Source organism: Bactrocera tryoni, unplaced genomic scaffold (assembly GCF_016617805.1).
Source record: "Bactrocera tryoni isolate S06 unplaced genomic scaffold, CSIRO_BtryS06_freeze2 scaffold_7, whole genome shotgun sequence".
NCBI lineage: Eukaryota > Metazoa > Arthropoda > Insecta > Diptera > Tephritidae > Bactrocera > Bactrocera tryoni.
The window spans coordinates 3723632-3750251 of record NW_024396366.1 but is presented as its reverse complement, the minus strand read 5'-3'; the positions used below and the strand labels follow the sequence as shown (position 1 = coordinate 3750251).

General features: G+C 37.2%; 1 protein-coding gene across 2 annotated transcripts; it reads right to left on the bottom strand.

Moving 5' to 3' along the window:
- Window positions 1–3431: 3431 nt before the first annotated feature.
- Window positions 3432–16869, bottom strand: LOC120781865 (lysine-specific demethylase lid). Of its 2 annotated transcripts, XM_040114087.1 has the most exons (5): window positions 16505–16869; window positions 12687–12901; window positions 11448–12623; window positions 9865–11276; window positions 3432–6466 (listed from the first exon to the last, which is right to left on the bottom strand). In XM_040114087.1, exons 2-5 carry the CDS (start codon window positions 12865–12867, stop codon window positions 3875–3877), a joined length of 5361 nt encoding a protein of 1786 aa, XP_039970021.1. In that variant the 5' UTR covers window positions 12868–12901; window positions 16505–16869; the 3' UTR covers window positions 3432–3874. The 2 variants fall into 2 exon arrangements, with proteins under 2 accessions (XP_039970021.1, XP_039970020.1); XM_040114086.1 differs by having other exon boundaries at window positions 11448–12901; window positions 16505–16868.
- Window positions 16870–26620: the final 9751 nt, after the last annotated feature.

Genomic DNA, 26620 nt, shown 5'->3' with positions numbered 1-26620 from the left:
GCAAATAAACCAGCAGGGGAACCGAGCTCTTACCACCCACTATGCATGATCGACACAATGGGAAACATGCTGGAGTGCATTATCTGTGTCCGACTAGAAAGTTACCTAGAAGGGGAGGCCTGCAGTCTATCAAATAACCAATACGGCTTCCGCAAAAAACACTCAACTGTTAACGCAATTAAGAAGCTCACAGGTATTGCGGAAAATACGGCAATAAAGAATACTGCGCGGTCATAACGCTTGATGTGAAAAACGCATTTAATTCGCGAAAAAAATACTAACTTACTTGTTGAGCATCAAACAGAGCTGTTTGTCCAAAATGCTGCTGCTCTATGACACAGACGAAGGTCCAAAAGAGTATACGGTAACTGGTGGTGTGCCACAAGGTTCCGCATTGGGTCCATATTGTATTGGGGAGTGTCCTGTATGATGGAATATAACGCCTCCCGCTACCTAAAGAAGTCCAGATTATCGGATACGCCGATGATATAGCGGTAACCATACTGGCCAAAGAACTCCACCAAATTCAGAGCATATGTAGTGAAACGGCACCAAAAATAAAACACTGCCTACATAGCTCAAAACTTCAACTCTCGGAACAAAAAACGGAAACAGTGCTTATTGCAAGCAGAAAAAACTACAGAATATCTCCCTAAACATTGACGGACACAGCATTAGAACACTATCAGTACTAAAGTACCTTGGTGTAATTATCGTCGCCAGACTGAGCTACAAAGTTCTTATTTAGAAAGTCTGCGAAAAAGCTGCCCGTGTAAATGCGGCCCTATCCAGAATTATGACCAACTTAGGAGGTCCAAAACAAAGCAGCAGAACACTTGAGCAAGGTTAGCCAGTCAATCTTAACGTATGCCGCACCTGTATGGGGACCAAAACTAATTAAAAAAACATATGCAAGAATGACACAATCAGTGTTCCGGCTAAGCGCAATTAGAACTATTAGCGCATTCCGCGCGGTATCTCATGAAGCCGCTAGCATTATATCTGGGGCAATGACGCCAGACATAATGGCTCGAGAACTGAAGCGGATCTATGACAAGAGCAAAATTATAGACAGAAAGCTGACAATGACAGAGCGAAAAGAGGAAAGACAAGAAAGCATAGAGGAATGGAAAAATCGTTCGGACACAACAACAAAGGGAAGATGGTAGCGATAATTCGGAAATGTACAAGAATGGTTGGAACAAAAGCATGATAGACTTTTACATGACGTTGTTTCTGACAGGACATGGATGTTTCAGAGAGTACCTGCATAGGTATGGTCATCACAATGGAGTTACTTGCTCTTTCTGTGGTAACAGTAGTGAAAATGCGGAGCATATATTTTGAAATTCCATTATCTTTCTCATTTCTAAATGAGCACAGGACATCAAAATGTTCCACTTGTTAAATTAACTACATAAGCGTCTATTGCACCGTCAGAAAAATGTAAAATTTTAACTATAATCACTTAACTAAAGAGATAATCAAATATAACAATTATTTAATTACTACTTGATTTATTTATTGTAAAGAATTACATGAAATTCTTACTCTCTACATTATATATATAAATATATATACATATATATATATATATATATATATATATATATTACTTTGTTATTGTTTGCATAGGTTTAGTGCAATTTTTATTCCATATACTTATGTATATTAAAAATAACAAAGCAGTATATGAGTCTTTGTAAGTTTTTTTCGATTTTAGTGGTAAAAAGAAAAACTATATAAAAAAAAAAAAAGCGAAATGAAGCTTCATTGCACATACCAATGTAAACGTATTTTGGATATTTGGTGCGCTCATGACAGTATTTATTGAAATTGATACAATTGCACTCAGTTAATTAGACAGTAACAATTAATTGTTATGATTTTGAAAAAAAAAATATTGTTTTAATTCAGGTCATACGTTTGACATAATATGCGCTAATTTAACGATTATATTCATAAGTTATTCAATTTCCATTTAACGTAGATATAGTAAGTAGTATACATGTATTTAAAAAAAATATTAATGGACGCTTACGGTGATGCAAACTGCGCAGTATGCATGATGAAATTTGTTCGAAAAAGCAAACCTAGTATCTTTGCCGATATTGAAAATTCGAAAAAACATCAATATCGTACTGAACACGCATAAACGCATAAAACTTGCAACATTTGAAAAGTAGTTGCACAAAACTTTACAGCAAAGCCAACTGTGCTAGTTAGTCGCAATTAATAAATATCTTTTTTTTGTACCTTTTTAATTGAAATCGATCATTTATTTTTGGTTACTATGTAACTCGTCAGGGAGTTCCATGCAAGGGCATCAGCCGGCAGAAAATCAGTGCAAACTGCGCAATGTACCAGTATTTACTGCATTTCCGAAAAAGTCCAATATTTTTATTCTGTATAAAAATATTTGCAATATTTTATTGCGCTCAAAAATTCATATTTATGGACTATCCATTTACAAAGAAAAATCTTATATTTTATTAAACAAGTCCTTTTCAAATATCTGATCTATTTGAAAATGCAAAGTAAAAGAGCTAATTTAATCACAATCTTAATCTTGCTATATTAGTAAATGTGTTTCTCACTGAATTGAAGTTAATACTTTTAACTAATTAATATGTATGATTAAAAGAAAGTATACTGCGATTAACGTTTAATGGTTAGTACCTTCATTAAATTAAAAAGACATTCAATTGAGTAAATTATTACACGTGTGTTTATGTATACGAACATACTAAATCTTAAAATAACTTATAACAATATTAATATGTTGCAAGTTCATATATGTACATATATGTATTATTAAAAGACCAAATTATCCAGCAAATCAAATGCTTTATAGCATTAAACCTCAAATTTCCTGACATTATATTCTCACAAGGGACTTTAGTAGGAAAATCTAGAAATAAAATACATTCCTCTGCGAAAATATCTTATATACGTAAATTTAAGTAGGGTGTTTTCAAATAGATTCTTGAAATAATTAATTTTTATGGCATACATAAATATGCTTATGTTATGGAAATAAGGAACAGAAAAAAATTTAAATCACCATGTTAGGCCTTATAAATTATACATATATGTATATGTATATGGCATTTAAAGCCATTTAGATAACACGTTTTTACATTACGTTTTTAAAGATATACAGTTTTAAGACTATTATATAGAAGTGGCAAATATATGCATTTATTGTGTAATGTATGTACAAATAGCAGACTGGAATTACTCACGCCAAAGAAGTATATACACATGTATGTCGATTAATTGCTGTTTGATATTTGCAAGCCGTATCGTCGCAATAATAATTAAAAAAATGAAGGACGCAAAATCGAATATTTTCAATATAAAACTTTTACCAAATAATTATAAAAATAATTATGGATTACTAACAAAATAAAAAAAATAAAATAAATAAATATGGTCTCAATTTTTATTATTTTTATCGTAAGAAAAAAAAAAGACAGGCATTGAATCAAAAATGTTAATCCCAAATAGCTTCCTTCAAAAAGGGTGAAACCCATTTTTTCTTTTATAAATGGATTCTATTATAAAACAAAGGATGTCAAGTCGGAATCCAGCTGTTTTTGTTGAATGTGCAGCATTGCAGTCTTGAAATAAACTTTTATAATGCACTAAAATAGCTAAAGGGAAGAATATAATGCATATTATTCTAAAGCGTTCCATATAGTTGAAAATATCATATATGTAAATTTTTTTAAGAGTTAAGTTGGTTTTGCATTTGCTTAATTAAAAAATTAGCACAATGAGGACTCAGGTTTACTTATTCTGCTTCGCAAATCCAAAATGCAGGAAAATATGAAAATTTATTTATGTATTTAAAATTATATGTATTAAGAACTTAACGCGTAGCTTGAGCTCTGCCCTTAGATGATGCAACAGCGCTATTTGTCGATGGTTGTTGTTGTGGTGCAGATGTCCCTGTACTTAACGCATTACTATTATTGCCGCTTGTACTAATAATGGGCATTGCTGTGGATGTTGCACTGGACTCAATTACAGAATGGTTACTACTATTAGCGCCACTTGCCACGACTGTCGATATAGCCATCGTTCTGGAGCAACGTATGCAGAAGTAATCATCATCGGCTTTAATTTGACTTCTATTTAGACCAACGCAGTACATATGGAACCATTCATTGCAACCGCCATCACATTGTACCCAATCAACTTCACGGCCAGTTGGTTTATGACAGTTTTCTGCGCGGCACTCTTCTTCATCATCTTCTTGTTGCTCTGTTTGACTACGTTGAGAGTGCTTTTTTTGACAGGTAACATTAGTACTGATGTTCGAACTGGCTCCAACGCGTTTCCGCTTCTTTTGTCCTGAAAGCGTGTTTGAGTTTGTACTCCCGCTTCCACCATTTGATAGTTTACTATCAGGAGCATCATCTGCTTGCAGTACTTTACTATTAGCATCAATTGTAGATTTTCGTGTTGTCTTTTTAGCTGAAGAACTGTAGGGTTTATTGGGAGTTGCAGTCTTTTTACGTGGCAGTGGACAACTGCTATTAAGTGGTTCTACTGAGCGACGCTTTTTATTAGCACCGGTGGGGTTCCGACCACTAACACTGCCACTATTGCTGTTAGGGCTACTCTGAACTAATAAACTGTCGTTTGAATCTTCAGCAGCTGAGTTAACGTTTGAAGCCTGTTGAACAGATTGTTTTTGTATTTGATGTTGCTTTTGCAATGCGGCTGCTTCTGCAGCACAAATTGGTTGAATAGCTGATAAAATACGCCATAATTCCAATGACTCGTCTAAGGACACTTCAAGGAGATCTCCTTCCATCATTAAGTCATTTAGATTTTCTTTCTCACAATCCGACAATAGCTTTTGCAACTCAGTTGGCGGTGCTGTTTCAACATTACTTAAATCTTCTTCCTCATTACTTAACGAATCTTCAACAATGTGTAATCGGTCTCCTTCGTCATCATCATCGGTACTATCTGGATTATCTGAATTCGGCGCATTGTCTTTGGAATTACGAATACTTCTACGTCGTAGCTGCTTATGAGAATTACTTCTTCCTAAAATCGCAGTTATACCAACACCCTTTCGTTTTTGTTTACGTTGTTGCGCGAAAATTGCTTCAAGTGCGGCGGTTACATCTGGACTAGTCAACACCTTACGGGCACGATCTTGCCAATTCATGGCGCGTTCCGCTAAACAACGCAATGCCTCATCTTCCGGTAAACGTATAGGCAAACGTTGCAATGACACCAGAAGTGGCAGAATAATTTCGAGCCGCGGTCGCTTTGATCGAACACATGACGGACAAAGCCACTTTGGGCGTGATATAAAATTACTACCCGACGTTATATTTGATATTCCCATTTGTGGCGGCACACAATCCTCATGGAACCAATCACGGCAGAGCTGGCAATTAAACATTACTCCTTGAAACGGAGATTTACACAGACAATATAGGTCTTTTAATGGATTTTTTGACATATTCTGTCGCCTAAGTTCGCGCATATCTCGTAATTCTTTCTCTTCAGCTTTCTTAAAAGAATCTACTATTTGAGCGGGATTCATTTCCTTTACAAACCCATCTTCAAATGGCTGTTTTAAATCTGAGTCAATTATGACAGATTCGGAACGGGGCATCAACACTTCGAGTAATGTATAGAATGTTTGCTTTTTCAAAAAGACGCGCGCAGTATTGTCTTTCCACTCATGAGCGCTATTCAAATGACCCTGCATGCGTTTTAATTCTTCAAGTTGTATAGGAATACATTTACCTCTTTCAACTATTGCTTCAAGAGTATGACAATAGGGAAAATGATCGTTGGTCTGCAACTGTTCTACCGAATGTAACCACTCTTTAGCTTTTCGCAATGCATCTTTTAATGTTATATACGAGGGAACTTGACCTTCTAAATCAGCAGATGTTTTTAAAAACTGTTCAATGTCAGCTAATTCATGTTGTTGTGTTGTACATCGAAAATATCGCGTCGCCTGCTTTTCCCAAGCTTCTATTGCAGCGCCGATTTCTTGTAATTTTCTCATTTCCTTATCTATTATTGGATCTGTTGGATCCACTTCAGCTGCTGCGCTATTCAGCAAGTTCTTTATATCACTATATGTCAATTTAGTATTGCCGTTTCGCAAACCTTGTGAACGTTTATACCATTTTATTTGTTTTAGACGGATGTATAATTGATTCATCTGCGGCAGTTCTATTCGAAGTGAGTTCCCCTCACTTATTAATTGATCTATTTCAGGTTCTTCCAATAAATGAATTGATCTATTTAATAGTACATTTGCACGTTCCAAAAATTGTTTACCAAGAGAAAGAAGCTCTCTTACGGAAGTGCCTTCCTCTATAATACAACACAAATTGTTAATTTCTTGCACAAACAGCTCTAATTCCTCCATGGTAAGCTTGTATTGAGCTGCTTCCTGGTTATTGTCGGAGCGTGTACGAACCTTTTGAAGAAAATTATGTATTTAAAATAAAAATATCAGTATTTTCGGATAATCATCATAAATCTTTGTTTTATATAATTATTCTAATATTTCTATATATGTGCATTTTAGAGCTTTTTTAATTCGAGAACATCTAAAATATCTTAGGACAATATATTTCTAGTTCTATGTAAAAGTATATAGGTATATATTGAGAAGGTTTCTTCACGAAATTTTTAACAGCTTATAATATAAAAATCGCTTACAGCTTATCGACTGCACATCAGTCTGTAGACGCAGGCTTAGGCTTAAGGCCCTTGTATCCATGTTTCCAAATAGGGATCACATCGCTTCGCTAGCACCCAGCAGAATATTGGACTTTATCAATATGTTGGGACTATGTGAGCCTTTGTGATTTAGGAGAGGGCGCAATAGACCAAGGTCGCGGTGCAATCCTCATGTATATAAATGTACATATATGTACAGCTTATATAAAAACCGATTAAAATCAAGATAAAGATCTTTTTATACCCTTTTAGAGCATAAAAAATGCAACTGTGAAATGTATATAGCTTGGTTGCTGCCGAAGTTAACGTTTTTTGTTGTTTAGTCGTAAGTTAAAGCCTTTAATTAATTAAGCTATCGTAACGATTTATTAAAGCAAAAATTCGATATTTGCATGTATTTTGATAGATATGTTTGTGCATACGAATTTAAAGTTTTGCCGATTTTATTATATTTATTTTTTGGTGATTTGGAAATAAATTAAGCGTTTTATTTTTTTTCACAAAAATCTGGCAATTTTGCTGCCCTATGCTCGGGCTATCAAATTTGTGGTTTTTTTCTCATTATGTTTTCAGGTTCAATAACATAATGTTCCTTTCACAAGGTGTTGTTATACCCCCTCAAATCATTATTGGCTGTATATCATGATAGTAAGGCCTATTATCACCTATGGAGCGGTGGCTTAGGCCACCAAAGCAGCTCAGTCTTCGGTGATCCGTAGACTATCAAAGCTGCAAAGACTTGCCTGTGTCTGTGCTTCGGGGGCAATGCACACATGCCCCACTGTGGCACTGGAAGTCATATTGGAGCTCACACCGCTGCACGAGGTGATAAAACAAGCAGCAAACCACACCATGCTGCTAATGTCAGCAGAAGGCTGCGGTAGAGGAAAGTTGATGTCCTCCAGACGGATGGACGTACTGGCGGAAAGCACACCGCTAGTCCTCCTCCCAAAGGACGGCACAACGAAGAAAATAGTTGAGGAATGCATAGAAAGGCTAAACCGCCTGTCCTTGTGCAACCGGGTGCACCTAATTTGGGTGCCAGGGCACAAAGGAATAGAAGGAAACGAGAAGGCCGACGAACTGGCCCGCGCTACGGCAGCGTCCAATGTGATGGGACCAGAACCATTCATAGCGGTAGGATCCCACACTTTTAAGGAGCTGCTCCGCACGGAGGAAAGAACGGAGAGAGAACGGCATTGGCAACAATCATCAGGCATGCGCCACGTCAAACTGCTACCTGGGGGGTGCAGTCTCTCCAGGTTCAAGAAACTTATTCACCTCCCCCGTGACAAATTCCGTCTCCTCGTCGCAATTTACACAGGGCACTGCAGGCTCAGGAAGCACTTGTCCAACATGGGCATAGTCTCCTGTGCTAACTGCCGGTTCTGTGACCTGGAACAGGAAACACCAGCACACCTAATCCTGAATTGCCCAGCAATCTGTGGAAAAAGGCTTAAGGCCCTGGATTCCATATATATCAGCAGGGATCACATCACCTCAGTAGCGCCCGGGAAACTCCTAGAGCTATTAAGGCTGCTGGGACTCTGGGAAGACATGTGATATCGTAGAGGGCACAATAGACCCTAGGTCGCGGTGCATTACCTCATAACATTTATCTATCTATCTATTGCCCCGTGAATTTTTGTTCACGGTTTCTGAAAGTTTATGCACAAAGTAAAATAAGCCGGCCAATTTTATTAAAATCATTATTGAAAATTTCAAATGAGTTGGTCGATGCATCCTCATCCTCATCAGAGAATGAAATGAGGATGTTAGTTGTTGAAGATTTCCTACCCAGGTTAAAAGCATTCGTAGATGTTATGAACGCTTACTTAGACCCAAAAGTACAAGAAATATTATTTTCGTAAGAGTTTAAAAAGTTTATTGTATTGTATGTACTATGAACGAAAACAATGCAACAGCTGATTTATAATAGGTGCCAGTTTTTTTTCTTTTATCATTTAAAAAATTGAGTATTTTTGCATGATGTAATGGAACATTTGTATAATTCTAAACTTATACATTCATTCTTCGATCATACCCTTGATTTCTTATTCGTAGTAACTTATTACTCCTAGACAAAGTGATCACTATAAAAGATTAATTGACTTAATGCTTTAATTTAGCGCAACTCTTTTGCTACACATCGGGTTGGTCGTTATATACATATACATATACGTATATACAGCTATGGACAAAAATTTAGCGCACTTTCTTAATGTGAGATATAATACTTAATAACGTCACAGTTAAAGAAAGCAAACCCGTTATTTTGCACAAAAGCTATTTGTTACTTCACTAAAAACTAAAATATTTCAAAATACTTAGTTTCTTATAATATATATACAATGTTTGGCTCAGTTTTCATTCTTAAGTCAAAATTGACTTGGACACGTATTTAGCGCACTTTAAAAGATCTATAAAGCCAAATAAAAATTATTAACAAGTGACATGAAACTCTTTGATATTATATTTGCCCAGGTTAATACTTTGTGGAATAATCGTTATTCCTAATCACCGCATTACAGCTTCATGGCAAGCTCTCTATTAACTTTTGCATCTGTCCAAAGGAATCGAGTTCCATTCATCTTCTACTCCTGCCCAAAGCTAGTTGCAAATTGTAAATTTTCTTTGTCCAATTTTTCATTTAACTTTATTTTTCCTACGCGGTTAAAGAGGCTCCTAATCTCCTAATAACAAATTTTCGGAAATATCGCTCTCTTACAAGTAACAGTAACATTTCTAATTATGAATGGAAGTGAAATCTTTGCCCATAGCTGTATTTTATATGTTATATATCGTCACCTGAAATGCAAAATAACGTAACAACATTTTCGGAAATTTACAGTGGCATGAATGAAACATGAAATAAAATGGAACATGAGTGAAACAAGATTTTAATATTGGTTAAAACTGGTTTATATCTGACCGCAGAACCTGAAAATGTTGAACATATGTAATATTATGTATGTAATTTGAAGTAGTGAAACGTAATCAATAAGACACTCAATTTCGAATTTTTTGATGATACGTTATTTTGCATTTCAGGTGACGATATGTATTTATATATAATTAATTAATAATATAATTTTAGAAATATAATATATAAAACATGCCAAATAAATTTACCTTGTTTATTCCGAGTTGTTGAATGACAGTTACGCATTTTTCGGCTTCGACTATAGCTGAATTCAGGCGATCTATTAGTAACGATGACGGAAATTTCTTAATTTCAGCTTCCTTGCACAATTCCTGTAATTCAGCTAATGGCGCAGAAGTGGGCGTATTAGCATCCATAATGTCGCGACATCGTGATAACCAACGTTCAAAACTTTGTGCTTTGGCTTTAAGCTTTTGAAGCATTAATGGCATTTCGTCTAGTGTATATCTGTAAAGAAGAGTGTGTTTTTCTGGAATGCAATCACACAGAATTGTGTAATGGCGAAGACAAACGATTGACTTGGTGCATTCACAAGATACAGCAGACAAAAAACAGGTAGTATTGCATTCTTGACAATGTCGCTCATCGTCTGGAACAAGTTCGAATGCTTTTCGCTCAGCGCGAGTAACACCCCATTCCAACAAAGATTTTCGAAGCTTCTTTTCGGAGTCTACCATTTCTGCCATGTCGATATAGCAAGCTGTTGCAATGCCAAATGTAAGTTTGGCTGGTTCTAGTGCCATTTTACATACTAACTCATCGTGAGAAAAAACGCAAAAACGACGCAACATTGAATAGTGATTAACACACTCCCGACCCATCTTCAACCAATCAGCGGGAGCGAAATTCACAGCTTCAGCAAAGTTGTAGCCCTGATTAAATCCTGCATGATATGCACGGGGAAATGTTATGACAAATTCTCCAGCATTTTGATCAGTTCGATAAACAGGAACTCCATTATTCATTAAAATGTTCGGATTCATTATGGTCACTAGCTGATGCAATAAATCCGGCTGCGATGCAAAAAGTTCCGGAGCTGCCTGTTTCATTGTTTCTTCAAATTGTTCTGCCCAATAGCCCGGAACACCGTACCAAGTTTTTGGTTCTCCCCAATGCAAATAGTTAATGGAGTAACTCCAGTGGTCTTCGTTATGCCAGCAAAAAGCGGCAAAACACATTCCTACATACATCCAGGGTGCATTCATTCCACTGATATCAGCATTGATATGGCCCAAAATTGAGTCTTCCAGTAATGGTAAGTTATTTAAATTCCAACTAGATTCGGCGTATTCCTGATCCCCTGGAAGTAAATATAAAGAGCTTTTTGTTGGAAACCCCGACCCATGATCCATGGTATGCAAATCAGCTCCATATTCTACTGTTACATCTTCATCAATCGATGACACAATGCGCCAAAATTCACGCTCCACTAAATTTGTTGGGACCATATGAACTGGCTTTCGAAAATAATCCGTTTTAAACTGGTCAGCCATTTGTCCAAATTGCTGCAATGTATACTCTCGTTCTGCCTGCTCAAAGCCAAAGGCTTCAGTAGGCTTACTAACTTCTTCTACAACACAGCGTGGGCAAAGCCATTCTCCTGAAAGTATGAACAAATAAAAATTTATTTGCTAATTACGTATATATCATGTCCATATTTTACAAAAAGTTACCTTGAAATTATTTATGATGTGGTTGTGTAATTTCTTCAATTAATATTCATTTCATAAATTTATTATTGGTGATATTAATATTATCTTGATGTACTTACCTTTAGGAATGCTGGACAATGGTGGCAACAAGCAAAATGTATGATAGCTATCGTCACATCCGTCACACAATAGCATTGATTCTTCCACATCACCACGATTGCATATGTGGCAAATATACTTCATTAATGGATCAACTATTTGAGGATCGGGCGCTTTCTTTAGAGCAATCAAATTTGTGGAAGATGTGCCACCAGCTTGACCGCGAGCCCCACTGGCAGACGACGAAGTACCAGCAGCATTAAAACAATTTAAGAGATCCCGCTTAAAATCCTCCTTTGTTTCAATCTTAACAATATTACGTGATGCCGAATTGTTCAATCCACAATTGGCGCTAGAATTGGCAAAGCGTTTAGACCGTCGAGCGTTATTTTCGTTTGGGGGTGTAATTTGTTGGCGAGTTGGTATTTCGTGTGTCTTATAATCCGTACCATCTTCAAGCTTCACTGCATCCACGCTAGCGCTGGCTCCCGCCCCAGCTCCCAACACTTTACCAGATGTATAAACCTCAAATGGATGAAGTATCCGCTCGTAATGGGCTTTTAAGGTTGCTCCAACGCTTTTGCTAGATGGATACGACATACGATTTGCAACTTTTGCCCATTTACGTTCTTTTGTTGTTTGTTCCATACCTCCTTCTTCTTGGACAATCCGATGTAAGGTATATAAATCTAATGCTTTACGTTCAACCATTGGTATTTTTAAAGAAGAACCCTGTAGTTCCCAAAATTTGGCAATTTGGTCTAAAAAATTAAGTTTCACTCGAGTTTTTGCTTCTAATTCGTTGAGCCGCTGTACCCGTGGTGTAAATTTTAATTTGTCTACATCGACAGCAAATGGTGGTGACCACGATTCTGGGGGTAAGATTTTAGCTATTCCACATTTCTCCGCAATCGGTCGTATCTTACTAATGTAAGCTAGTGGATTCTTGAATTCTTCGTGCGTAGGGCGAAAAACGGGACACTCAACCGGTGTATCAAAATGAAATTCTTCTGTTTTATTCAAATTAAATGTACTCGAGCTATGTGGTTGTAAGTGTGTTAATGGTTTACCCCGACCACGGTCATTTGTTGGATGAGGACAACTATTATGATATTTTTTGCCTGACCCAGTGATGGAATTGGTACCACTGCAGCTATTCGAACTTAGCTTGTCATCACCCGAACTAGCCCCTATAACTGAAGTAGGAGTAGCGTTATTACTTCCTCCATTGTTTTTATTAAAATCTGAAGAACTCGTACTTCGTTCGCTTCCGTTAGAATTTGATGACTTTTTGGCCGAATCTCCACCACTAACATTGCCTCCAGTCGAAGTTCTAGTACGTAAGCGTCTAGCGGGTGTAATGTTACCGCTTAAACCACCTGTCGATGTGGATGCACTCGAAGCAGAAGTTCCCTCCGCTGCTGATACTTTGGTTGCCATGACTTCAATTAAATTGTGCGTCTATAAAAATAGTCTAAAATGTAAAAGAAAAAAATAAATGTATTAAATAGAAAAATTGTCCAAAACATATACACATTCTTTGTAGAATAAAAAAAATATTATGTACATTATTATAAATTTTGAGTTATAGCTTTCTTAAATGTCTACTCTGTTCAATCAGCTCTACCATTTTACCTTTAAACGCGGTTTTGAACTACATTTTTCTAGTTGGGTGCAGTTGCTTTGATTTCTTGTCTGCTTATTTTGTATATTTTTCTGTGTGCAATTTCGGCGGGGGAAAAATTATATAACTTTTTAGAAAATTTGCTCATTTTTCAAAGTCTACCATTTTGCAAAATTTCAATTTTTTTAATCAGACTCATTTTAATGACTTTAATGTAAATTTATTAAAAATAAGGTGAATAATTTAACGTGATGCAAAGTACTTTTATATACCAATAATAATTTTTATTATTACATTATTATTATAATAAAAACACATTTTTATTGAGATGAGCGCTATTCTACTTCAACTTTGCTAGTTCTCGGAGACACTTGTTATTGCTTTCCACAAAATAATGGGAGTGTTAGATATTTCGTTTGGAAAATAATCCTTAACATAAATAATATTCTACTTAGTTATTGATTCATTAAATCATTGGGTTTTTCTCCAGTGGGAAGAGGAAAGCATTGTACATAGGAATAGCGGGAAACGATAAAAAAAAGAGAAAACTAGGAGAAACTTATAAAGATATCCAAGAAATTGTAAATAGCTCTAATCAAATGCTAGTAAAAAAGGGGCATACGTCTAAATGTTAGATGAGGTAATGTTACTATATGTATGCCTCATGGATATGGCATTGATATGGGTATATCAACAGAATAATGACCCTAAACATACTATAGCAAGAGCTCAAAAGAATGGTTTAGGGCCAACGGGGTTCAGGTTATGCAGTGGCCTAACCCCAACCCCATAGAAAACCTGTACACCGATATCAACAAAAGAGTAGCTGAAGAGAGGCCAACCAATTCGAAAGATTTATGGCAAGTAGTGAAAGAAGCTTGGAAAGGAATACCATTAAAAAGTTGCCAGGATCTCATAGATGCCGTTTTAAAAAACCGAGGTTATTTAACGAAATATTAATTATTTTATTATTAAGTGAAACTTTAGAAGCATTATATGTTAAAATTTTAGAATGGCCTCGTAGTACATAAAATACTCCTTTTTTTTGTGGAACTAGTTTTTGGTTTTTTGATATAGTCTGCGATATAAAATTTTATGTTTAATTGAAATATATGAAATGTGGAAACATTAATAGACCCTTAGTAAAATACATTCTTAAAAAAAAAACTTTTTAATGAATATTAAAAGAGTCATGTTTCTCATGTGGTCACCCCCATATTTTTTGTGGACAACTGTATATTCGACCCTTCCTTCATAATATGTTTTTTAGTCAGAAATAATGAACTAAGTGTAATTTTCTGTGTCTGGTTGTTCCGTTTTTTCGAAGATTCTTAATGATTTTACTTATTTCATCGCTGCGGTGTTTTCCCCTCTCACAAAAAAAATTACTTAAATTTTTCATTTATCGTTTTTATTTTTCTTTTACTTACTTTTAAATTTTACATTTTAGTTTGGCTCACACTCCTTTTTTTTGAGCAACGCAAATAGCTGACCTACACTGAAGTGAATGAATAAATCACATTTGAAGTTTATGCTTTGTGTTTTACGCCCAGAACACCCTTAGAAGTATTGCTTGAAGAGTGCTTGATGTTTATGTTCTGTCAGGATACACTTTTTAGTCCAAATATTTTTTTCAAGAGCACTAGTGTTATTTTGAACACATCTGTATGGAATAAATTCTATGATAAGCGGTGTCGACTTTTTTAATTAAGGGTTTTGGGAGTAAAACAATTTCAAGCTACTGCAACTTCTAAGGTGTTTTCCTGAAAACTTTTTGAACTGGCGTGTATTGCAAAAAGAAGCCTGTAGATTTCAATAAAATGAATATAACGAATTATATGTATATGGTTTTCAAACCAATTCTGTATTTGATTTGATTAACTTTTGTAATTAAATTAAAGTGTAATAACTAAATACATACATATATTATATATACATATGTATGTGCGGTAAAATGCAAAACTGAAATAGAGATGTTTTTAAAAGAATGAGGTGTTGGATTTAGTAGTTTAGATTTAAAAAATTTAAGAAATAACAAATACCAGCATCAAGATAAAAATACTTATATTATCTTTCACATAACATCCCTCTTTTTTTAACAGTTTATAGAATCATATGACGATAATTCAACGAACTTGTTTTCAGTAAGTATACACTTTGCCGAATGGTGGTGGTTTTATCGGCCATATTGAAGTTAAAACTAGCAAAATCTTTAATATACGTAAGGGTATAAAGTACACAGTTTAAAACGTATGTACAAAAAATTTATAAAGTATAAATTTAAAAGTCAAAATTATCAAATATGTAAAGTGTGGGAGGTTTTTAAAGTGATAATTACTAAATTACCAGTGGCCACATTTTTAATTTATTTAAAAAAAAATTCCATTCTATTATTATAAACAAATGAAACCAAAAATGCTTGTGTTTGGACAAATTTATAAAATATTGATTAACTGGAAATCTAATACACATATCTTTAAAAAGTCCCTTATTGTCAAATACATATATAAATGTGCAAAAACAATTCTAGTAATAATAATAATACATATTAAATAGTTCAGTTTTCGCTGGAATTATGATTTGTGAAGAAATTACACATTATTGAAACCTCGAAAGATTCTATTCAGTATATACTGGTTTGATATTATTAAAACATTTTATTTAGTGAGATAGGATATAAGAGTATAAACATTCATTGTAGGCATTGAGATAAAATATATGATTATCAAATATTAATTTCTCTCCTTTTCGCTGGCTTCATATCTCACAATTTTCAAGGCTTATAACCTATATATAGTATTAAAAGTGCATTGATTTTTTATATAATTTTCATTTTTTGGTCACGCACACTCAAGCGCAATGAAATTTACATATTGTAAATGAAATATGTTATATACAATGCTTATTAAATTTCAGTACATCGCCAAACTTTGTATTCACATCAGACCAAGTCGATCTCATACAAAATCGTATTATAGATATTTTAAAGTAGTATGCCGACGTGTCTAATAAGGTAAATTTATTTTAGAAATACTGTTCCAGACAATTCATTAAAGGCAGAGCGAAAATGTGTCTGTACTTTATTTTCCTTATGTACTACTAGGTCCTCCCATTCACAAACAAAAACGTGGTTATAAATATTTTCATTCGAAAATTCAACTGAAACCATTTTCTATCATTAAGAAATTCTTTACAAAGCTGTAAAATATTAAATAGCGTTCCCAAACAACTTTGTGGAACGAATTCTAAGTAAAATGTCTACTGTTATCAAATAAATAGTGATTTTTTTTTTATTTTAATTAGTGAAATTAGTTGTGCATAGAAACAATTAATATTTTTCATTCCTTATGTACGTGTTTTGTTTGTAGATCTTCGAATTTTCAAACATATATAATAATTGAGCAGCGAATTAATAATTCCAGAGTATAAAAATATATAATTGCAGTATCTTACTGTTTTTATCTTTGTCAACTTATTAACGCAGTTCACTTTTTTCGGGGCAAACACCCTTATGCCACAATATTGAATATATCGACGATTTTGTTGCGACTGTTTTTCTTAAATACACGATTTGTATAATTTTCTGTTGGTTTGGCTCACTTCGAAAATGTAACATGTCCATTAACTTTGAATGTTTTGCAAATACTCGCAATGTAAAAACACAAAAAGTTTACCATTTTTTACAAAACACATACAAATTCCCTTTTTACCAAACGATAAACCCGAAGTCTATTGGTTACAGGCGAATCAGACATATTGAACAAACGAACAGACAAAACCAACGAGAGAATACTACTCACACAATTATATTACGCATCTCGTTACTTTTATTGGCGATTACACTTTGGCAACAGAAATTATAATGTAACAAAACTTATCGATACATAACAACACATAACCATTCTCTAAAAATATGAATCAAGTTAATCTGAACAATTTTTTAATTTACAGTCCTATTCACATGCCCTCACAAAAATCAACACCCACACTTCTAAGGTTTTCCATCTGCAGAGGTGATTTCAAAAGCTTAAATGCACACAATTTCCCCATAAATTTGTGATGTTTGAAAGCAAACCTCACAATACAAAATCGAATACGTTGTTTTATTTATTTATTTATTTAATTTTGCAATAATTTTATTGAAATAAAATAGAGGAACTATTCTTTCAAAGGCGATATTATAAATATAAGTATTTGTCTTTTACAATAAATATGTAACCTACAGTCCTATTCCGAGGAACCCTCACAACTGATTTGGGAAGGACAAAAAGTGGGTAATATCTTAAATTTGTATCATATATTATAATTTCATTTATTTTTAGGATTTCAAAATATGAAAGAACAACCAAGGAACAGCTGCACCCTTTGGAAGAATAGTTCCTCCATTCCTCACAATAGTGCGGGTGGTGATCTTTGTGAGGGCATGGGAATAGCACTGTCACAGCCTTTGTACATTTTACTTCCTTCTAAGTATGAAGAGAGAACGTATATAATATAGAATGTTCATGATTGAGATATTTTAACTTTTCGCAGGGGTGTTCGTCCGAGATGAGGAAGTTTCACCACAGACAAATTAAATGCAAATTTCACCAGAGTTTTGCATCAGGAGACTCGAAAATATCAGAATTGAGCACTCTGTGCGTTAAATGAGTAAAATATACTTACTATGCGCAAACGTCTTTGTATCTAATTTATAGATGATAGGTATATATTTGATATAAAAGCATATCTTCTTCTTTATTGGCGTAGACACCGCTTACGCGATTATAGTCGAGTTAACAACAGCGTGCCAGTCGCTCCTTCTTTTCGCTACGCGGCGCCACTTGGATATTCCAAGTGAATCCAGGTCCTTCTCCGCTTGGTCCTTCCAACGGAGTTGAAGTCTTCCTCTTCCTCTGCTTCCCCCGGCGGGTACTGCGTCGAATACTTTCAGAGCTGGAGTGTTTTCGTCCATTCGGACAACATGACCTTGCCAGCGTAGCCGCTGTCTTTTAATTCGCTCTACTATGTCAATGTCGTCGTATATCTCGTACAGCTCATCGTTCCATCGAATGCGATATTCGCCGTGGCCAACGCACAAAGGACCACAAATCTTTCGCAGAACTTTCCTCTCGAAAACTCGCAACGTCGACTCATCAATTGCTGTCATCGTCCAGGCCTCTGCACCATATAGCAGGACGGAAATTATGAGTGACATATAGAGTTTGGTTTTTGTTCGTCGAGAGGGGTCTTTACTTCTCAATTGCCTACTCAGTCCGAAGTAGCACCTGTTGGCAAGAGTTTTCCTGCGTTGGATTTCTAGGCTGACATTGTTGGTGGTGTTTACGCTGGCTTCAAGATAGACGAAATTATCTACAATTTCAAAGTTACGACTGTTAGCAGTGACGTGAAAGCCAAGTCGCGGAGACAGGACAGGAGATATTTCATCTTGCCCTCGTTCACTGCCTGACCCATTTACTTTGCTTCCTTTTCCAGTCTGGAGAAAGCAGAACTAACGGCGCGGGTGTTGAGCCCGTTGATGTCAATGTCATCGGCATACGCCAGCAGCTGTACACTCGATTAAGTCCTGCAGCTCGAATTGCTCAACGTCAGTTTACACAGCTGTATTAGTTCTGCGGGGATACCAAATTCAGACATCGCGGCATAAAGGCAGCTCCTTTTCATGCTGTCGAAAGCAGCTTTGAAATCGACGAAGAGGTGGTGTGTGTCGATTCTCCTTTCACGGGTCTTTTCCAAGATTTGGCCCATGGTGAATATCTGGTCGGTTTTTGATTTGCCAGGTCTAAAGTCACACTGATAAGGTCCAATCAGTTTGTTGATGGTGGGCTTTAATCTTTCACACAATACGCTCGATACAACCTTATACGCGATGTTGAGTAGGCTTATCCCACGGTAGTTGGCGCAGATTGTGGGGTCTCCCTTTTTGTGGATTAGGCAGAGAACACTTAAATTCCAATCGTTGGGAATGCTTTCGTCCAACCATATTTTACAAAAAAGCTGATGCATGCTCCTTATCAGTTCTTCGCCGCCGTGTTTGAATAGATCGGCCGGCAATCCATCGGCCCCCGCCGCTTTGTTGTTTTTCAAACGGGTAATTGCTATTCGAACTTTTTCATGGTCGGGCAATGGAGCGTCTGCCCCATCGTCATCGATTGGGGAATCGGGTTCTCCTTCTCCTGATGTTGTACGTTCACTGCCATTCAGCAGGCTGGATAAGTGTTCCCTCCATAATTTAAGTATGCTCTGGGCATCGGGGACTAGATCACCTTTGGGGGTTCTACAAGAGTATGCTCCGGTCTTGAAACCTTCTGTAAGCCGCCGCGTATTTTCGTAGAATTTTCGAGCATTACCCCTGTCGGCCAGCTTATCAAGCTCTTCATAAACACGCATTTCGGCCTCTTTCTTTTTCTGTCTGCAAATGCGTCTCGCTTCCCTCTTCAACTCTCAGTATCTATCCCATCGCGCACGTGCTCTGGTCGATCGTAACGTTGCGAGGTAGGCGATCTGTTTTCTCTCCTCTGCGACACGGCACTCCTCGTCGTACCAGCTGTTCTTTTGTATTTTCCGAAAACCAATGGTTTCGGTTGCAGTTGAACCTAAGGAATTTGAAATGCCGTCCCACAGTTCCCTGATACCGAGTTGTTGACGAGTGCTCTCAGAGAGCAGGAGTGCAAGCCGAGTAGAAAATCGTTCGGCTGTCTGTTGTGATTGCAGCTTCTCGACGTCGAAACTTCCTTGTGTTTTTTGACGTGTGTTTTTTGCTGCACAAAGGCGGGTGCGAATTTTGGCTGCAACAAGATAGTGGTCCGGGGCGATGTTAGGACGTCGGAGCGTACTCACGTCTAGAACACTGGAGATGTGTCTTCCATCTATGACAACATGATCGATCTGATTGGTGGCTTTTCGATCCGGAGACAGCCAGGTAGCTTGATATATTTTCGTGTGCTGGAATCTAATACTACAGATAACCATATTTCGGGCCCCGGCGAAGTGGATCAGCCTCAACCAATTTGGGGATGTTTCGTCGTGGAGGCTGAATTTACCGACCGTAGTGCTAAATATACCTTCTTTGCCCACCCTGGCGTTAAAGTCGCCAAGCACGATTTTGTCATCGTGGCGGGGGCAGCGCTCATAACTGCGCTCCAAGCGCTCATAGAAGGCATCTTTGGCCATCGGCCTTCTCTTCCGTCGGGGCGTGGGCGCAAATCAGCGATATGTTGAAGAACCTCGCTTCGATGCGAATTGTGGCTAGGAGTGAATGAGAGTACTCGGCGACGGAGTCTGCCTCCCACCACGAATCCCACACCAAACTTGTAGTAAATGCCAAAAGGACCTACTCGTCTCTGTCCTTGTCCCGTAAATCGCATTTCTTGGACGGCGGTGATGTCAGCCTTTATTTTCACGAGGACATCAACCAGCTGGTCAGCGGCACCTTCCCAATTAAAGAGGTCTCTCATCCGAGCTTGATTGTTAATTTTCATTGGTATGATTTTTTTGCGTTGCGGGTCCCAAACCTAGCGCACAACCCTGCGGAGAGGATGTTTCACCTGCTTACTTTAGCTCGCCTTCAAGCGGATGTTCTTAGGTTACCCAGAGGATACTTGGTCAAAGACCGGAAGTAGTGAGCTGCTTGAGTCATATGTAAAAGAATCGTTTCTGGCCACTCCCAAGTGAATGGCGATCAGAGAACTTTCCTCACTTGCGTGAACTTCTACACATGACTCCATCCTCCACATCAAAGCATATACTAAAGTATAGTATATATGTATGTTATAATTGACCTATTTCATTATGATTCCATAAAAACTTTTGAAATATTCATTGATTAATGTCGTTTGTATTATTACCTAAGTATACATTTAATATAGGATTATGGTAATTAATTATAAATTTATACATTTACTTGATTAAATAAAAGTTTGGATATCGTCTTAAAAGAGTGGTCTATATATAATTATAGAATGTAAACAAATATGATAGACCATACTCAATAAGTTTGTAAATTTGTCTACATGCAACTTATGTACGTAAATATATACACTCAATGCACCATGCAAAATTGTTGGTAGAAAATCTGGGCTGTGCCGAAAAAATAAGCGAACGATCGCCGATTGTCACCACTTCCCTTGCCAATAAATCTTTTATATGTATGTTAATGTATGAGCTTCCATACATATCGACGCAGATTTTTGCGAGACACAGAAAAATATTTTACAAATGACAAATATTTTAAATCATCAAGAACTATGTTGCCACTTTTTTCTGTGTTTTGCGAGTTTGCGGGGATGCCAGTTTTACCTTCTAGAAAAATCATCAGAAAGTTTCTCAATTTATGATTTTTAGCGTTTGCCATCGTCACGAAAAACCGATTGAGGCGATTGATGTTTTCGTAGAATTTTGTTTGTAGTCTTCGCTGGTGACATATTTACATGTGTACGCAGATATATATAATTTTTTTTATAGTAGAGGAAAGCATCGAAAGCCGGAGTGCTGAACTTTAATCCGCTAAACCTAACCTAACCTATTCCCAACTCAAGACTCTCCCATGGAACCACCGATTAAGTATTTCTTTGTGGGAGGGACATAACATTTAAGTCTCCACTATTGTGCGGTCTGATGACTGCAGATGCTTCGCTAACAGCTTTCCATTTCTCATTCGACTGACAAATGAATGGAAAACGAAGGCGATAAAATAATAAATGTTCAGAGTCCTCTATGTATTATGTACACGTCGGACAGTTTGGACTAATGTCATTGTGGAGTCTGTAAAGGTAGTTTTTAAAGCACCCATGTCCACTAAGTATTTGGGTCAGATGGAAATCCAGGTCGCCTGTCGTCTGTCTATCCACGAGTGGATATCCGGAATAAGTATATGAGTACAGTGCCCTTTGGGTGAGGATTGCCACCACTGCTGTCACATTTTGAAGCTCTTTTCCTTTGCTCTATCTTTACCGGTACTACTTTGGGCGCCGATAGCTGATATAATAGCTTGAGTTCATCTCCCTGGAAGTCAATGGGTAGCATCAGGGATAAAGCGATGTCCTGCTTATTCTAGTGTGAGAGTGCCTCAAAATTAGTGTTTTTATAACATTTTCCATTATCGCCAGGTCGGACAAATTCTTTGGGCATTTAAATAAAAACAAACCAACATTTATTACGATTAAAAATTACTATATAGAGTTCGTTTAATATATGGAGAAGCTATTTAAATCATTTTATAATATGCTAAAACAAATGACTTGTGACCTTTCAATACCCAATAAAAAGGTTTTAAGTTTATTAGCTCTCAATCAATAAATGTTTTTAATAATTTTTCTTTGAAAATTAATACTATGATTTTTCACAACACAAAACGTTTCATCTAATACATTTAAATTTCACAAATTTGTATAAGTGGTCTTGAACGATGCAACAAATCCATCCGTTTACATATTTTTTTTTGGTAAAATTTCAATGTGGCTATCCCTCGTTTACAATTTCTAAACGTCAAAACCTCCTGAACTCAATAAGCTGTCAAAGTTAATTAGTAGTAGTAAATGCTCTCTCACTTCCAATGAGAAATGAGTTGAGCATCTCTTTATCACTGGGTGGCATACTGGCTAATACTTCCATAGCTCTATTGGTCATCATTCTCGCTAGAGTATTAAAGATTTTGTTTGCTTAACCGGTGTTCTATTCTAGGTGTTTCTTTGATTTTAATTTGGAGTCCTATATTACTCCCAGATACTTCAGCTGCGGCTGTGGGAAATCTCGCACTCCCCTATGGTGAGCTCTATTTGTTCTTCCACCTTCGTGGTGCTTGTGAGTAAGACTTCTGTTTTGTGTTTAGCCAGTTCCAAACTCACTTAAAAGAACCAATAGCGTAGACCATTTTAGTACTCATTGCATTTGTTTCGCAGGTCGACTAATTTTTAGCCACTGCTACCACTATGAAATCGCTTATTAGTATGCTATTAGTTTCCTGTGTTTTGGTTGCTGTCTTCTTAGCACCCCGTCATACATGAGGTTCCATAATAGCGTAGGGTAATTAGCGTGCAATTCTTATTTGTGCCAACTTTCTATCCTTCCCCAATTATTGCACATTTCACAGTATCGACGACTTCTCGTAGGGCTTTTTTATTTTTAATTTTCTTTGCTATGACCAATAGGTATTATTCCGTGACTAACGGGGGTAACTCTGCAGCTTCGTTTCGTCGCTTAGCATAGGAAATCTGATCGTGTTTCGGGAATAGTGTTTCGACGACTTTTCCGATAAAAGATGCATCTTTAGATTGCTGCCGCCTGTTTTTAAATCTCGACTTACAGGTTTTGTAAGCAGTTCCCCTAACGACGTCTAGCTGAATGACAAAGCCTTCTTTGAGTGGCAATTTCCTTATTCCACCAATATACCGGCTGCCGGTTGTTGTGATGTGTTATTCTACGCATTGTCCCATCGCATGCTGCGACCAATTCCTTTCGCACTGTAGATACCAAGTGGGCGGCATCTAGCGGATCTAGCAAATCCTGTGCTGCTGCGGAATGATTTAACGTTAACTGTATTATCCTCATTTTCTTAAAGATTTCATCTTTTCCAGGTACTTGAGGGAAGTCGTGCTCAATACTGAGTGTTCCTCTTTGCTAAATGAGAAGATCAGTCTGTCGAACTGCAGCAATTACGTGCCATGTGACCTAGGTAGAAATACTCGGCTTTTTTATATAGAATCATCTTGGAACAGGCGAGTATTCTCGAATGCGACAAATCGATCACCAAATCTTTATTTTTCCTATTTTAAGTGCGGCGTTAGTATTATGAGCACGAATGCATACAAGTGCTATTTGTGCGCCACTACGGGGTTTTCCCAAATTTTTTACACTCGATATCTCAAGATTTTGAATTCCGCACTCCCTCTTTAGTGCTGCAAAGATTTCTTCGGAAATTGTTATTTCGTCCAGGTCTATGCACGTAATCGTAGCGTTGTGGGTTTTGGGCTGTATCATAGCCATTTCGCCAACCACTCCCTCCAAGGCGCTTTGGAAAGATTCGGCTTTCGTGTCTGCTCGATTTTTTAGTTCTATAAGTAAATCTCATTTGAGCGTTTTATGAATAGTGGTTACGTTTGAACCCAGTTTTCCAAGCCCGCTGTCAGTTTTTATTTTTCGAATAATACGAGGCACCATCCGTAAAACTAGCACCGAGAGTGGTTTTCGGTTTTTTCCTTGCATTCGAAAATCGAGGGCAATAAAAAAATACATGTTCAGAGTCTTCTATATACTCTGTAGACGTCGGACAGTTCGGACTAATGTCATTGTGGAATCTGAAAAGGTAGCTTCTAAAGCATCCATGTCCATTAAGTATTTGGATCAGATGAAAATCTAGGTCCCCATGTCTTCTGTCTACCCACGAGTGGATGTCCGGTATAGGTCGATGGGTCCAGCGCCCTTTGGATGAGGAATTCCACCGCTCCTGCCACATTTTAGTGCTCTTGTTTCTCTCTTTTGTCCTTGCCGGTACTCTTTTAGGCGTTGATAATTGATATAAACGCTCAAGTTCATCTCCCTGTATATCAATGGGCGACATGCTGGCTAATACTTCAGCACCGACTAAGCGTGTCGTTAGCAAACATTAGGTCTATTATAGAACCCTTATTACCCTTTTGAAAAGTATTTTTTGTGCCATTGTTTAAAATCGTGAGGTTTGTTTGAAAAATTCTAGAATGAGGCGACCATGGTGGTTTGTAATTCTGCTACCCCAAGCAGTAGACCATGCGTAAAAAACAACCGCTATTATTATTGGCGATTTGTTTCTGATCTCTGTAGACAGCTAAAGGAGAAAATCTTCAAATTCGCTTATTGTTGCGCTAGGACGAGCATAGCAGCTTACAAAATATATATCATGTATCCTCGCCCATGCAAAGCCGTTATGGACTTACTCCAAGTGCTTTCCGAACGCTGTCTATATATATGGCTTAGTAAGGCGACATCTATGTTCTCTTCTAGAACTGTTTGTTTTAGCAGGTCTTATGCTGCAGCGCAGTGATTAAGGTTTAGCTGTAATAACCTAATTTTTTCATTGTTTTCTTCATTTGTACGTGCTTCGGACAGGTCATACTTAAGACGGAGTGCTCTCCTTTGCAAAGCATACAGCTCGGGGCATTTTTGCACACCTTTGCTACGTGCCCTGCAGCTCAGCAACGTGTACAGAGGGCAGACCGGTCAGTCTGACTAACACATTTGTGTGCCATATGACCCAGTTGGAAACACCTAAAACATCGGGTAATGGGTGAGTATTCTCGGAGACAGATAGAACACCGTATCTTCACTTTGCCCAATTTTAGTGCAGCTTTAGCGTCTTGTGCGCGCAGACAAGTAAGAGATATTTGTGTGCCACTTCGGACTTTTCTCATGCTTTTGACGTTTGATTTCTCCAGGTTTTGGATCCCACACTCTGTTTTTAGTGCCTCGTAGATTTCTTCCGGTGTTGTAATTTTGTCTAAGTCCTTACACACTATTGTAACGTCATGGGTTTTTGGCTGTATCAGCGCCATTTCACCCACCGCTCCCTCTAAGACGGTTTGAAATAATTCGGCTCTCTTGTCTGCCTGATTTTTCAACTCGATCAGTAGGTCTCCTTTTATCGTCTTCCGTATGTAGGTCACGTTTGATCCCAAATCTTCAAGACCGCTGTCGCTTTTTATCTTCCGGAAAATATCAGCATAAGACACACCCTCCTTTTTGGTTATTATGATGGCGTACGGTTTCGTTCTAATTTTCTTCTGAATCGGTTTCTTCTTTTTTACGACATCCACCCATTTGTCACCTGCGATTTGTTGACCCGTAATGTTTTCCTGTATTACTTTCGTGGGCTCTCTGGTCTTTTGTTGCACCTTCTCAGTACCTTTTTCCGGTTTTTTCTGGGGGGTAGGTCTCCCGATGCTTCACGCTGCCGCTTTGGGGTATTCATCTCTTTAAAAATATGAGAAAGCTGGGTTTGCTTTCTCAATCATAATTTTTTTCTCCACTTACTCGGCTTTTTTATATAGACTCATTATGCTACTCAGTAAATCGCGCATAGCTTGATTTACGTGCCTTTGACCAGCCATCATATTTTCCAACTCTTTAATTTTACAAACCAGCTTGTTAAAATGGTCGGAGGATTCATTATTTAGTGAATTCTCATCACTTTTGCTTGCTCGGTCAGCATTTTCATCACTAAATGTTGATCCAGCAGCGGTGGATTCCTCATTTCTGTCGTTAGGAGGCGTTCTCAAAATTTTAGAATTCCTCCGAAAAGGATTCTCTGCTGTAGGCCCCATACTATTCTAGAGGTCATACCTCAGTGAGAAAATAGTCTGGGTACACCTGTCAATCAGTATGTTAATCCCTACCTCCTTACTTATATTTTCAATGGTTGGCAACGCCTAACCCAAAAGAAAAACGAAAAGGAAGAAAACGCAAACGGAGAATAGCTGATAAATTAAAACAAAACGGCAGATTAAAAAAATATGTGAACGTTTTGATATGATTTGCTGTTAGTAGGGGAAATGGAAAAAATTCTACTTCTTCTTAATTGGCGTAGACACCGCTTACGCG

Bases quoted from the DNA above. Each gene is read 5' to 3' on its own strand.
- LOC120781865 (XM_040114086.1), bottom strand. From the start codon at position 12,867: ATGGCAACCAAAGTATCAGCAGCGGAGGGAACTTCTGCTTCGAGTGCA. The intron at 11,277-11,447 runs GTAAGTACATCA...TCATACTTTCAG, and splicing joins ATTGTCCAGCATTCCTAAAG to GAGAATGGCTTTGCCCACGC. The intron at 6,467-9,864 runs GTAAATTTATTT...TTTCTTCAAAAG, and splicing joins AACAACTCGGAATAAACAAG to GTTCGTACACGCTCCGACAA.